The 14,972-nt window shown below is 49.6% G+C and overlaps 1 protein-coding gene across 3 annotated transcripts in view; it reads left to right on the top strand.

Annotated features, from left to right (window-relative positions):
- Positions 1-2,018: 2,018 nt before the first annotated feature.
- Positions 2,019-14,972, top strand: part of VSIG10 (V-set and immunoglobulin domain containing 10) — a 32,348-nt gene continuing 19,394 nt past the window's right edge. Inside the window, exons 1-2 of one of the 3 annotated variants that reach the window (XM_035017099.1) lie at positions 2,019-2,821; positions 9,498-9,779. In XM_035017099.1, coding sequence (XP_034872990.1) covers positions 2,743-2,821; positions 9,498-9,779 — 361 coding nt within the window. In that variant the 5' untranslated portion in view covers positions 2,019-2,742. The remainder of the gene's footprint in view (positions 2,822-9,497; positions 9,780-14,972) is intronic. The other 2 variants (XM_035017098.1, XM_035017100.1) reach the window with 2 other exon arrangements.

Raw genomic sequence — 14,972 nt, 5'->3', positions numbered from 1 at the left:
GTCAGGTGGGAGCCCCATGCTGTCCCTCCCTCCAAGACTGAATAAGACAGCTGTGCCTCAGACCTGGGTTCAGATCAGCCCCCCCAACATTTCCCCTCCCCACTTGCTGTGTCCCTTGGCCTCTCTGAGCCATCTCTACATTCAGAATGATAATCCCTACCTCTCAGGGTTGTGTTGAGGAGTCAGTGAATTCATGTAGGTAAAGCACTTAACCCAGGGAAGTTCTCTCAATTCACCAGAGGTGAAAACAAAACAAAATAAAAACAGCCCTGTGTAGCAGCCTGAGCAGAGAGGTGTTTGAGCCTTATGTTTAATATGTGCTTGTGGGGTTTAGGATTAATATATGACTGTAGATTGGGGTTGATGCCTTAACAACACTTTGCCGAGTCCCTTCCTGCAAGTCAACTCACTCCGTCTTTCCAACAACCCGTGAGGCACAGATCATAGAACTAAGGCTCTGAAAGGTCCCTACCTTGTTAGGGACCCCACGGTGAACCCCCACCTCACTGGTCACTGGTGCTTTCTACTGTACTGTCCAGAGCAGCCCGAGGTGCTACTGAACATCAGGGCGGGGCAGTTCCTGACAGCTTCTGTCTCAGGGCTGGCCACAGCCTGTACCCAGACCAGAGAGGGTGGGTGTTTCCTGGGCCACACAGCTGTCCTTGGAGCCTTGCTCAGGGGCATGCCCATGTCTGCCGGCCCAGTGACCCCCAAAGCATCCAGACGGTAGTAGCCTTTGTATAAGTAGCGAAATAATTTTGTTTGGCACGTTTTGGTGTGGGACAGAGATGGGCTCTAGTCCTGGCTTTGCCACCAACCAGCTCAGTGACTCAGAGCTTACCCTCCTGGAGCTCTGGGTATGTCATTTATTCAGTGGGATCGCATGATTTCTTAGGTAAAAGGATTGTAGGGAGGGCTCAATGAGATTAAGTTTCCAAAGTGGCTTTGGAAAAAGGCCCCAGCCATGCAAACTATTCAGCATTGTAAACCATCCCGAAGGAAGTTGATCCTTCTGCGGGGTGGAGAACTGGTCATAAGCACCTTGCATTTGACTCAGCAAATATATCAGGAGGGCCTGTTCTGTGCAATTCCCCACCTGAGGTACCACCAGGGTCACAGAAAATTCCAGATCCTCAGCTGGAGACTTGCCAGCTATTGATTTGACTTCTATCTTGTTCGCTTCAGGTGGGGAATGTGAGGTAAGGAGTTTGTCAGAAAAGTTGAGGAGCTACAATATCAAAGCCAACGAACTCTCCTTTGTTTATTTAACAAATACATAGTGGGTGGTTATGAGGTGCCAGGCACTGAGGAAACAGGAAGAGGTCATGTAGGATAGAATTTACCTTCCACCTCAAGGTAAAAGATGAAACACCAAACTGCAGGGAAAGGAGGAAAACTGTCAGGAGCCAGCTGAAGAGTTAAATCATTTCGCAAAAGAGGGAAAAGGGAAGAACCGTGCAATTTTATGGCTCAGTTCATCAGGCAAAACACACTCTTTTTATTAGTTCCAAGAGGATTTCATCATGGAAGAAGTATTTCAATAAGGGGCCTTTGGGCAACAGAACAGATGATGTTTCTTAACAGCAATTTTTGGTTTTTGCCCCAATATTTTATGATGAACATTTTCAAACATACAGAAAAGTTGAAAGAAGGCAAACACCCTTAATTGCAATTTTTTTTTTTTTTTAAAGGAAGTTCCACCTAGGGCCGTTTCAAGTATCAGCTTTTCCTGAGGATATGGTAACCTTGTTTTTCCTAGGACAGGATGGAGTGAGGATGTGGCAGGGAAGAGGGATGGCAGCTCTCTGGGAATCAGACTGGATGGGGTTGCCGTGAGGCGGGGCGCGGGGTACAGAAAGCTCTGAGAACCGAGTTCTGCTGACCCCTGGGTTCTCGATCTTGCTGTGTGGTCTCAGCTAGCTCACAGCCGCTTTTGGCTGGGGGTCTAAGGCATCATTTTCTCCTGCTCCAGACTTGCCTTCTTCGTCCTGCAAAGGGTAGAAGAAGACAGCCATGGCGGCCCTGGCGTCCGCCCTGAGCACGGGAAAGCACGGGAGAACCCTGCAAGAGCTAAGCTGGGACGCCGAGGGGACCCCGAATTCTGCAGCTTGGCAGCCCGCCCCTCCGGCTGGCCACGCGCCTCCGGGTGCTGCAGCCGGAGCGCCCGGGAGGGGAAGCAGCCGGCGAGCCGGGGCGGGGGTGCCGTCCGGCGGCAGCTGCAGGACTCTGCCCGGCCCAGCTGTCGCCGCGACTCCGGGCTGCCGTCCCGGGCCGAGTGGGCTCGGGAGGGACCGGCCTCCGCGCTCCACCCCCGGCCGGGCTGGACTCTGCTCCGCGCGCCCGGGCGCGCGCCCTTTGCATAAAGCCCTCCTCCCCGGCCAAGGTAGAGGAAGTCGGGCTCCCGCCTGGATGGGAGGCGGGAGGGAGTCCCGCTCCTGTTGTTTTCCGCGAGCGGGAGTGGGTGGCGGGCGCAGAGGGCGGGGTGCGCCCTCCCACCCCGGGCCGGGCGCTCCGGAGACAGAATCGCGCCGGGAGTCCGGCGCGGCTCCCACCCGCGGACCTCGGGCTCAGCCCAAGCATCCTTCCTGGGGGCTGCGGAGAGTCGGGCTCCTCTGTCGTTCCGACGACCTGGGAGGAGCGCTCAGTACCCCAGGGGCCGGGGCCCTGGGGAGGGGAGGGGCGCACGCCCACCCAGCCGGAGCCTGCGTTTCCTGAGGAGCCCCTGCCGGCGTCTGGGGTGAGATGGCCGCGGGCGTCCGGGCGTCCCCGCCGCAGGTCCTTGTCTGCCTCGGGGTGCTGCTGGCCCGCGGGGTCGCCGCAGGTAAGGGGCCGCGATCCGGAGGGAAAAGTTGAGTTTCGCCAGGCAAAGGGGAGAGCCAGGGACCCAATGCCCTCCGACTCCGCGGGAGCCGTTTGTAGCCGCGGCTCCGCAGCCTCCCCGGGAGGGTCTTGAGTTTCCTGCTCGCTCGCAGCTCGGCTCTCTTTGCAGGAAGGAATTTTCCCGGGCGCCTGATGGAGGGCAAGATAGCCCTAGTCGCTTGGAGTGGGCAGCCAGCGAGGCTGCAGAGGGCCTGCGGAGAGGGGATGGGAGAACTGGGGAATTTGAAGATGGGGAAATTGGAGAGGCACGTGTAGGGGAGAAAGTGGTTTTTGTTGTGGCTTTTTTGTTGGTTGGTTTTTTGCTTTTTGTTTTTTTAAGCGTCGGATGTAAATCTGCGTTCTGGTTTTACCTGCTGCGCTGGGGCTCAAACTCCAGGCTCCTTTATTTTTCTCTCCTTCCCCTGCCCAAGGTTGAACTCGCTTTACACTTGTAACCTGTGGATTTCCCTACACACCCCTTGCAAGCCGACCTGTTCGGACTAGCACGTTCAAAACCGTGCCTTCCGTCCTTCGCCTTAAAGAAACACAAAACAAAACCTTTTTATTTTGAAGTTATTTCAGACTTTCAGAAAATTTGCCCTTCCACTTGACATGACCTCTTCCACTTGACATCTTCCACTTGGCAGAAGGTCTTAAATGCTTCACCTGTGCTCTCCCTCCTAACAATTAGTTTACAGGGTTGCTTACAAAAATATATAGGATATAAAAATATTGAAAAAGCATTTTTGACTTTAATGCACCAGCGAATGTGTGTTTTGTGTGCAGGGCAGGGTGACGAGCAGTGAGAGCGAGGACTCAGGTAAAGGGAAAGGAGATGGGGCCAGCAGGTGGTGTACCTTGCCAGAATACTTGGAGTGTTATTTTCTGTGTTACCCATGCCCACACACACTGCTGATCGGTTCCTGCAGGAATTGCCCCCCCCCCCCGAGCTTCCTAGCAGCAAGTGCCAAAAGTTCCTAACCCTTAGGCTCTCCTAAGATTTTTTGTTTTGTTTTTAGCAATCATTTAAAGGCAGTAACATTTCCCATAATCTAGGTTTCCAGTTTATCTGGAAAAATCTGATGATCTGGCAGCACAGGGCTTTTCCACCTGGAACTGAACAGCGGTGGCCCTCTTCTACCTAGGGCATGTGACCCCAAATTTGTTTTGCCTCTCCTGTTGTAGTACTTACCCCTGACCCTCTTCAGTTATGGACCTTACCTGCTGGCCCCTGCTGGTATTTGACTTAGTGAACACTATGCTACGGGGAGGCGGAGAGGACAGTCTCCGGCTTGCTCGCTCCAGAAGTTAAAGGTGATAGTTGCCGGGGCGCCTGGGTGGCTCAGTCGTTAAGCATCTGCCTTTGGCTCTGGGTGGCTCAGTCATTAAGCGTCTGCCTTCGGCTCAGGTCATGATCTCAGGGTCCTGGGATCGAGCCCCGCATTGGGCTCCCTGCTTAGCGGGGAGCCTGCTTCTCCCTCTCCCTCTACTGTTCTCCCTGCTTGTGCTTTCTCGTTCTCTGTCAAATAAATAAATAAAAACCTTTAAAAAAAAAAAAAAGGTGATTGTTCCCTTCCCTCTGGCTGTCTGCAGTGTTTACTGCGCTGTGAACATCAATGGCCTTGGGACATCAGAACCCTGGGTGGAAGTCATCATTCTGGAATGAACCAGCTTTTAGCCCGGCTGCGGCTCACCACACAGGGACACTGCCTCCATGCCGTGCCCAGCCATTTTGATACCCAGGCCAAGTTCACCTTCGTGGGTAGTGCCAGGGGGCTTCCCCAGCTTGGTGTATTTTTTTTTTTTTTTAAGATTTTATCTATTTATTTGACAGAGAGAGAGCACAAGTAGGCAGAGAGGCAGGCAGAGGGAGAGGGAGAAGCAGGCTCTCCGCTGAGCAGGGAGCCCGATGCGGGACTCGATCCCAGGACCCTGGGATCATAACCTGAGCTGAAGGCAGACGCTTAACCAACTGAGCCACCCAGGCGCCCCCAGCTTGGTGTATTTTTGTTGTTTGTTTTTCAAACTGGGAGTTATCTCAGGGGGAAAAAAAATTGTCACTTCACTCCTGACAATGTTCATGCCTGCACTGTCACCTCAGCTTATAAATCCCGGGTCATTCTTGGGAAAAAGGTTGGTAGGAAAAAAAATAAGTGTTTGGGTACAATCTCAACTCTGTGAATGATAATATGAGGGCAGCATTGGGAAATGGTTGTTTATATTGTTCCCTCCTTAGGTCCATATTCTGAATTTAAGGTAAGGGGGGAGGCATTCGCAGACCCTGTGGATACCATGTGGACAACTTCTAGTAACACAAACTGTTATGATGTCTTATTGTCTCATCCTGTCTGATCGGGAGACCAGAATAAATCCCTGAGACCCCAAGGATTGAAGACCTCAGTGGCAGTCCCAGCTCTCCCAGCGACTTGAGGGGGACTTTAAGGAAATCACTTAAGCTTTCTGAACCTCAGTTTTCTCATCTGTGAAATGAGGGCGCACGGGATGATCAAGCATGGAACCAGTGCACCCTCAAGGACCGCCCCTGTGTGTCCATGTCAGACAGACGTCACTAACTGATGACCGTATTCTTTTCCACTGAGCCGGGGCTCTGCCTGCCTCATCTTGAACCCAGCCCCTCAGGACTGCCACATCTCAGGACGAAATGACCTCCAAGGTCACCTTTAGCTTCAGTGGCTAAAAAGAATGGAGTGAGCAAAGCCAGGAGGAGTGAAATGCCTTAAAATGGTTTCTTTTGTGATTGTGTCTTTCTACTCCTTGGAGGAGAAGACAATGTTAGCTCAAGTTCCAGAACTAGACTTCTGCCAGGGCTTTTCCAAGTTCTTTATTCATTTGCCAGGGAGCTGAGAAGGGGCAGGTCTGTAGGTCTCATGAACACACGCTGCATCTGTAATTCTACAGTTCATCTTCTCTCTTCTGTGGGCATTGCCACTGAGAACTTGGGTTCTCAGGCCTAATTGTTTAAAAATAATTCTCACCTGCTTTTCAAAGTGATTGTTCAGAAGCCTGTCTTGCTGTTTTGGAATCTCTAGCATTAGATGACATTGTCTGCCTTCCAGTGAGTGGCTTAGAGTTTTTTGGTTCTTTTTTTTTTTTTTTTTCCATGTTGTCCTGGGATTTGGGAGTGGTGTGGCCAAGATGAGGAGAGAGCTGGAAGGTCCCGTGGCTCCAGGCTGGCTTCCAGTCTTTCAAATGGAACCCCTTCCAACCAGACAAAAGGCCAAAGACGGATCACTGTTACTCTTTCCTTTATAATAGGGAAGGATTTTCAGAGGCAGATGGCAGTTTATTTATTTTTTTACTGCTTTATTGAGATATAATTTACATACCATAAAATTCACCCTTTTAAAGTATATAATTCGATGGTTTTTAGTATATATTCACAAGACTGTACAACCGTCACCACTAATTCAGTCCGGAATATTTTCATCACTCCCCCCCCTCCACAAAAAAGAGCGGTATGCTTGACTATTAGCAGTCACTCCTCACTACCTCCTTTGCCTCAGACAAGCCACTTTCCCCAGCCCTAGACAACTGCTAATCTACTTTCTATTTCCACAGATTTGCCTATTTTGCACATTTCAGGTAAATGGAATCATACACTATGCAGTCTTTTAGGACTGCCTTGTTTCACTTACTATAATGTCAGGATTCATCCATGCTGTAGTATGCACTCCATTCCTTTTTATGGCCAAATAATATTCCCCCTGGATGGATATACCACATATTATTTATCCATTCATCAGCTAGTGGGCATTTGGGTTGTTTCCATCTTTTGGCAATAATGAATAATGCTGCTCTGAACGCACATGTAAAGTCTGTGTAGACATACGTTTTCATTTCTCCTGGATCTACACCTCGGAGTGGAATTGCTGAGTCATACCGTGACTTTAACCTTGTGAGGAAGTGCCACGCTGTTTTCCAAAGTAGCTCTGCCCCATTTAAAAATCCTACCAGCAACGTGTAAGGATTCCAGCTTCTCTGCATCTTTGCCAGTATTTGTTCATTTGCTGTGGTCTTTGATTTTAGCCACTCTAGTGAGTATGAAGTAGTAGGTGTCCTCTTGGGGTTTTGATTTGCATTGCCCTGGTGACTAATGATGAGCATCTGCTCGTGTGCTTATCGGCCTTCTGTATATCTTTCTGGAGAAATGTCTATTCAGATCCTTAGCCCATTTTTAAATGGTATTATTTATCTTTTTATTGTTGAGTTGTGAGAGTTCTTCATATGTTCTGGATACAAACCCCTCATCAGATAGGTGATTTGCAAACATTTTTCTCACAGTCTGTTGGTTGTCTTCTCACTTTCTTGATGGTGTCTTTGGATGCGCAAAAATTTTTATTTTGACAAAATCCAATTTAGCCATTTTTCTTTTCTCACTTGTGTTTTTGGGGTCCTGAGAAACCATCGCTTAACCCAAAGTGACAAAGATTTATTCTTTTTTTCTAAGCATTTTATAGTTTTAGCTCTTACATTTAGATCTGTGGTCCATTTTGAGTTAATTTTTATATATGATGTGAGGTAAGGGGTCCAACCTCATTCTTTTGTACACAGATACCCAATTGTCCCTGTATGGTTGTCAAAGGCAACTTATTTTGTAATGAAACACCACCTTTTGCAAAACCCAATGTATTCACATACTTTGAAAACTTCTGATGTGGTGGAAAGAGAACATTTTGGAGGATAGCAAGAAATCTAGCTTCTGGTCCCACCCTGCTACTTTCTTACTGTAGGACTTGGAGTTAGCCCACTTTCCTTCTTGGCATCACACCTTTCTCATCTCCTGAGTGTGACAGCACGAGTAGAAGACTCCTAACAGGTTATGCCGATTAGTCCTGGGCCTGTGGCCTCTTTGTACTTGGACATTGATTGTGCAGGGGGCTGGAAAGTTTTGACACTTCTCAGCAAATGGGCTGCATTTGCTTCTTGTTACCTGGTGACAGTCTGTGCCAGATCAGTCGCCCTTCACACCTGTCAGTCATGAGTAAGCATCAGAATCACCTGGAGGGCTTGTTAAAATGCAGCGCTACCTTCTGCCTCCACCCCTAGATAGGTGATTTATCTGATTTAAATGTTCTGGGGTGGGACCTGATCATTGGCACTTCTAAAAGCGGTGAGTCCACTGCTGCTTATCTGGGCTTTTGAACATGTTGTTCCCTCTGCTGGGAACCCCATCTTCCCGTCTACCTGGCTAATTCCTACCTGTCCATCATATCTCAGTGTGGCCTGCTGCAGGAAGCCTTCCCCCGCAGTCACCCCAGCTGGACTTGGCAGCCCCTTCTCTGAGGCCGTGTCATGATATTTATCACCCTGGATCATAATTGCTAGTTTATTGTCTGTTTTCCCCACTAGACTGTGAGATCCTGGAAGTCTCTCTCTGTTTTGCCCATCACTGGCTCCCCAGTGCCTAACACAGGGCATGCCCAAAGTTGGAGCGGCGAGAGCGCTTTGACTTCCAGGATCGTTTACACCTGAGATGGCGAGAGCCAGCAGTAGGAAGGTGGGAACAAAGCCCAGGCCCCCTTCCTTGCATCCCTTCTGGATTTCCAGGCAAATAAAACCACTTGGGTTCTGTATCGGTTATTTATTGCCACTTTAGTGCTGCGTAACAATCACAAAATGGCCGTAAGTACTTATTTATAGCTCAAGGGCTGGGGTCAGTCAGCTCTGCTGATCTTGCCCGGGCTCACCCTCGTGTCCGGGCGTCCACCCGGTGGCTGAGGGCTGCTCGGGAACGACCTCAGCTCAGACGATTGAGACACCTGGGCTCTGCACATGTAGCTTTCATCCTCCTCCCGGGACCTAACGTGGGCACGCCCTGCTCCAGGTGATGGCAGGAGGCGAGCGTGAGCAAGCCCAGTTATTACGCGCGCGCTGCGGAAGCCTCTGTGCGCATCCCGTTTGCTGACATCTCATTGGCCAGAGCAAGCCACGTGACCCCGCGGAGCGTCCGGGTCGTAGCGCAGAGCCGTCCCGCGGTGAAGGGCACGGATAGTGCGGGGAGGGGGCGGTTGGGGCTCTCTCTGCGATTGCCATGTACGTACGGCAGGTTCATTAACATCCGCAGAGTGTTTAAAAACACACACCTGATTTCTTTCTTTCTTTTTTTTTAATTTTTAATTTTTTTTTTAAGATTTTATTTATTTATTTGAGAGAGAGAGAATGAGAGAGAGAGAACACCTGAGAGGAGATAGGGTCAGAGGACGAAGCAGACTCCCCGCCGAGCAGGGAGCCCGATGCGGGACTCGATCCCGGGACTCCGGGATCATGACCAGAGCCGAAGGCAGTCGCTTAACCAACTGAGCCACCCAGGCGCCCTGTTTGTTTGTTTTTTTAAAGATTTTATTTTATTTATTTGCGAGAGAGAGAATGAGAGACAGAGAGCATGAGAGGGAGGAGGGTCAGAGGGAGAAGCAGGCTCCCTGCCGAGCAGGGAGCCCGATGCGGGACTCGATCGCGGGACTCCAGGACCATGACCTGAGCCGAAGGCAGTCGCTCAACCAACTGAGCCACCCAGGCGCCCTTATTTATCTTTCAATCCTAATGCAGAGGGACGGTGCACAAGGGAGGGTGTTCAGAGATGAAGAAATGTAGTAACAGCCTGACCTTTCCTCGCACAGGTTTGGAGGCTCTGGTCATTGGGCAGGTTCACGAGAACATTACTCTGCACTGTGGCAACGTCTCGGGACCAAGGGGCCCGGTAACCTGGTACCGGGATGACTCGGAGCCTGTCTTCCTCCTGTCCTACAATTCCAGCTTCCCGCCGGCTGAGCCGCGCTTCTCTCTGGCAGATGCCAGCTCGCTGCACATCACCGCGCTGAGGCCGCGGGATGAGGGCAACTACACCTGCCGGGAGGTCCTGAACGAGACCCGGCGGTTCCGAGTGTGGCTGCAGGTGGCTGGTAAGTGCGGTGGCAGGGCCCTGGGGCCGGCTGGCCAGGCGCTCGGAGCCCTGGGTGGGAGGAGGGCCTTGGAGGCATTCCCCGGTTTCATCCTGGGCTCTGCTACCTGCAAGCCCAGTGACCTCTCACACCTGGATGTTCTCATCTGTGAAACGGGGATGAAGAGAATTCTGGTGTCCTGGGATTGCTGTGACGACTGGATTCTGGTTTATGTAGATAAAGTGCTGTTAATGGCTCCTGGCATATTAGTTAGCGATTGCTTCCAGCTTGTTAGCATCGTCCTTGCTGTTAATGCCATTTTATTATGCACCAGAGTCAGAGTATATAACATGGTGGAGTCGGACTGCCTGAGTTCCAGTCCTGAGGTTGTGTCACCTTGAGTAAGTAGCTGAAGATCTCAGAGCATTAGTTTTCCTTATTTGTTTTTTTTTAATATATATATATTTTAAAGATTTTATTTATTTATTTGAGAGAGAGAATGAGATAGAGCATGAGAGGGGGGAGGGTCAGAGGGAGAAGCAGACTCCCTGCTGAGCAGGGAGCCCAATGCGGGACTCGATCCAGGGACTCCAGGATCATGACCTGAGCCGAAGGCAGTGGCTTAACCAACTGAGCCACCCAGGCGCCCAGTTTTCCTTATTTGTTAATTGGGGATAATACATTACAGACCTTGTAGGTGTAGTGCTCTTATGCTGTGGTGCTCACTACAGGGCGTGGCGTGAGCTACTATTACATTACATGCTACACTTTCCTCAAATAGTATCTTATCTGTGGATATACATGCATGAATTTAGAATGGGGGTTGGCGGTCGCCTGGGTGGCTCAGTCGGTTAAGCATCTGCCTTCAGCTCAGGTCATGATCCCAGGCTCCTGGGATCAAGTCCCGCATCGGGCTCCTTGCTCAGCGGGGAGCCTACTTCTCCCTCTGCCTGCTCCCCCTGCTTGCGTGCTCTCCCTCCCTCCCTCCCTCTCCTTCTCTCTGACAAATAAATAAATAAAATTAAAAAAAAAAAAAAGAATAGGGGTTGGCAAACTCTAGCCATATCTGTGGGCTAAATCTGGCCTGCAGGCTATGAATATTTTTTACATTTTTAAATGGTTGAAAAAAACTCCAAAGACAAATGATATTTGTGACATGTAAAGATGATATGAAATTCCAGTGCCTGTAAAGTAGGCTTTATTGGGACACAGCCACACTCATCCATTTACATCTGATCTCTGACTGCCTTTGGTGCTATCTTGGCAGAGTTGAGTGGCAATGATGCGGGTCATATGACCTGCAAAGCCTGAAATATTTACTCTATAGCCCTTTGCAAAGAAAGTGTGCTGTTTACTGGTTTAGACGGATATCCAGCTTCTAGATCCAGAGTGTGTTGTTTGGTAGAAATATACACGTGATCCCTATTGCTTCCTGGTTTCCTCATCTGTAAAATAATTTACTTATTTCTTTATTCAACATATACGCATTGAAAGCCCAGTGCCGGGCACTGGTCGAGGCACTGAGCCACAGGAATGAATAGGACAGACCAGGCCCCTGCCTGCATGGAGCTCGCATGCTAGTGGGGGAAGACAGATAGTAAGCAAGTACATGAATGCATCAGGCAATACGAGAGTGATGAGGGCTCTGCAGAGAGTCGAGGTGGGGTCATTCTCTGAAACACTTTAAATTAGAGGGGGTTAGAGAGAGCCTTTTGGAGGAAGTGACATTTCAGCTGACTGATGAGTAAGAGCCAGTTCTGCAGAGATAAGAGTAATTCAGGAAGAACTATATCCAGTGCAAGATGAGTTGAGTGTGGTGTGTATGCAGATGGGGAGAAGCCTGGTGTGGTGGGAGCCCAGTGTATGAGAGGGTGGGACTTGTGTTATGGGTTGAATTTTATCCCCCCAAAATATTCAAGTCCTAACTCCTGGTATCTGAATGTGACGTTATTGGGAAATATGCAGACGTAATCAAGTTAAGATGAGGTCATTGGTGTGGGCCCTAATCCAAACTGACTGGCGTCCTCCTAAGAAGAGGAAAATGCCTGTGAATTTGGAGACACACAAGGAGAATATTGTATAACAACAGAGGCAGAAAGTGGAGGGCTGCAGTTGGAAGCCAAGATATGCCAGGGACTGATGACCACCATCAGGAGCCAGGGAAGAAGCAAGGAAGGATTCTCCCCTGCCCTCCCGACACGTTGACTTCAGACTTCTGGCCTCCAGAACTGTGGGAGAATCCATGTCTGTTGTTTTAAGCCACCTCGTTTGTGGGACTTTGTAAAGGCAGCCTGAAGAAACTGACACACCTGGCAAGGAGTTGAGATTTTTGTTGTTGCTGCTGTGGGTGCCAGAGGAAACTCCTGGACCTTTAAGCATGGGTGTGGCATTATTTCAGTGACACACGCAGAATGTATGTGTGTGATCTCAGGAAGGACTGATAAAAATAGGGAAGTCAGTTGGAGGCACAAGATGTTGGTGGCCAGAACCAGGGTGGTGGCACTGGCTCTTGGTGAAAATGCACAGCTTCTGAAACAATTCTGGAGGCAGACCAGTAAGACATGCTGGTGGATTGGAAGTGGAGGATGAAGAAAAGCAAGGCTTCAAGGGCGCTTCTAGATTTTTGGATGGTCTCTAAGGTTTCTGCCAACTCTTAAGGCTTTTGGGATTTGGGAGTGCAGTGGTTTTGTGTTTGGAGATGCCACAGTTGAACTGCTGAATTGCCAAGAATGAATGTGGGTGTGTGAAAAATGTCACCCATCCTTGCCCAGCTCTGTTCAGTTCCTACTGTGAGCCCACGGGCAGCTCACTCCAGCTGCCAGTCATTAATAATTCCTCGTGGCAGTCTCCTCAATAAATGCCTTCTCTTTTGACCACAGAGTAAGATGGCATTACAACTTGTTGCTTTTTTTTTTAAATCATCATTCTCTCCAGTTTATGATGACTTTATCTGCCATTGATTAATCATTGGCTAAGTTTACTGGAGGGTGGATTAGTTTTATTATTGCCCTGTAGGGACATAAACGCAAGGCCTTTTTATGATGAACGTGAACTTGTAGCTTAAAAGAATCACTAAACTCAAATGGCTCCTTGGGGCTCCCTGAGTTACTGTGATGTGATTTGTATTATGGAAACTTCTTCATTTGGAAACCTACGGCGTCCTCGACTGGTGTAGGCTTGTTTGTAAAAACTAGATGCGGACCTAGTTTGGGCTGCTGTAACGGAAGTAACATAGGCTGGGTGGTTTCCACACAAACACTTCTGGCAGTTCTGGAAGCTGGGAGGTCCAAGATCAAGGTGCTGGCAGATCCAGTGTCTGGTGAGGCTCACTTCCTGGTTTGTAGATAGGTCTTCTCATTGTGTCCTCACTTGGTGGAGGGCAGAGAGAGAGAGAGGAAGGGGGGGGTTCTCTGGAAGAGAAGCAGGAAGGACTCTGCTCTCATGATCTCATCACCTCCTCCCAAAAGCCCCACCTCCAAATACCATCATATTGGGGATTAGGTTTCAACATGAATTTCGGAGGGGATACAAGCATTCAGTCCGTAGCACAGATATCCGCTGGTTTCCCATGCACCAGAGCCCTCCAGAATCTCAGGTCTTGCTCCCATTCTAGGACACACCCTGGCAAACACAGACCCCTCCGGGCATCAGGGAGCCCCTTACTGCTCCTCCTCAGACAGTGGCTGAAGGGGAGGCTTTGACATCTCAGATGGGACTCGGCCCTCATTTTGCAGGGAAGATTTTGGAATATGGATTAGGTTTGATCCGACCGCTATTTCTGGGAGGGGAGGGCCATGTTCTTGCTGAGTGGCTAAGAGCATACACTGAGGTCCAGCTGCCTGAGTTCAAATACAGGTTCTTCTGGCTGTTGTCCTTGTGACATTGGGGAAGTCCCTTGAACTCCCCTCACTTCAGTTTTATCATCTGTGAATTAGCGGTAACCGTGCAACCCAGGCACAGACTCAGTGCTCACGTTCACGAGATTAACGTGCATGGCCCTCAGCACAGAGCTGGGCACACGGTATGCACCTGCTTCACGTTACCTCGACCACCTGGTTAAACAGGTGATGGGATTCCTGTGGGAAAAGTGCATCTCAGGTTCCCAACAATCAGTTAACATCCAGGCCTTTTGAACAGGACCTTCTGCGTGTCCAGATCTTGCTTTTCCTGCCTTTTCACTGACATGGTTGATAACTTAGTCTCTTAAGGAGAAAAGTTTGGAAACGTTCGAACATGGCCTTGGAAGCAAGGGAAAAAAAATTCTGAGATGTGACGAGTTGTTATCTGTAAGTGACTTTGAGTGTGTGAGTGGATGGAGGTGCTGCAGAGACACAGAGCTGGCTGTAAACGGGCCAGTAACTTCTCCCTCCTTACCGTTTGGAATCTCTGCCTACTGATCAGGGGGCATTTGGTGTCTCTGCCTCCCGGGGAGTCAGGTTTCTCTGGGCTAGGAGGATTTAATATGCCTGGAATGGGCACTGCAATGTGATTTTGTTATTTGTCTCAGGACACAAGACTGAACTATATTGTTAATTTAATGGTGCAGTTGAAGAGTCTTGTCCTCCAGATTGGGACCACTGCCCCTGAGGATACAGAAATCCTTTAGTCCAGAGCAGTTCAGGGCTGCCAAGGCTACTTATTTCATTGACTTACCCATCCTCTTCTGCCTCCAAATTAGGGTGGGCAGGAGGTTAGAACTGCGGTGTGTTTACCTGCAGGAAGGCTGGAGGGATGGGCAAGGTAGCACAGACTTGAACACATTCCACTAGACTTTGTTCTTCTTTAGAGATATCAGCTCTTGTGCACTGGGGAGCTGAGTGAGCAGATGAACCCGTGGAGGCCCGCAGTCAGACTTCATGGTACGTGGTGCTGGACTCTCCCCGTGTCTGTTTTTCTCAGGCCACCCAAGTCCCCTGAGGGGACATTTGAGCTGGATGGCACATGAACTGTGAGGAAGCTGGTTTGTATCAACCTCCAAGAATCTCTTTGGAGTCAGCTGGGGCTTGGGGGATGGGGAGTGCTCCCGTCTAGTGAGTGATGCGGCCGTTACATCAGGAAAGGCCAGGAAGGGGCCTCAGAAAAGTCCCATGTTCCCTGACTAATTGGGTTCATCTATTTTCCCTCATTCTATGATGCTGATGTGCCTCCTCACAACCTAAGGTCCTAGGGAAAGAGTGTGTCAGGCACACTGAAGAAAGATTGTTGGTTCCCTTC

The sequence above is a fragment of the Mirounga leonina genome, unplaced genomic scaffold, assembly GCF_011800145.1.
Source record: "Mirounga leonina isolate KUSES-001 unplaced genomic scaffold, KU_Mleo_1.0 Mir_171, whole genome shotgun sequence".
Lineage (NCBI taxonomy): Eukaryota > Metazoa > Chordata > Mammalia > Carnivora > Phocidae > Mirounga > Mirounga leonina.
This window is presented reverse-complemented; position numbering and strand designations above follow the sequence as displayed.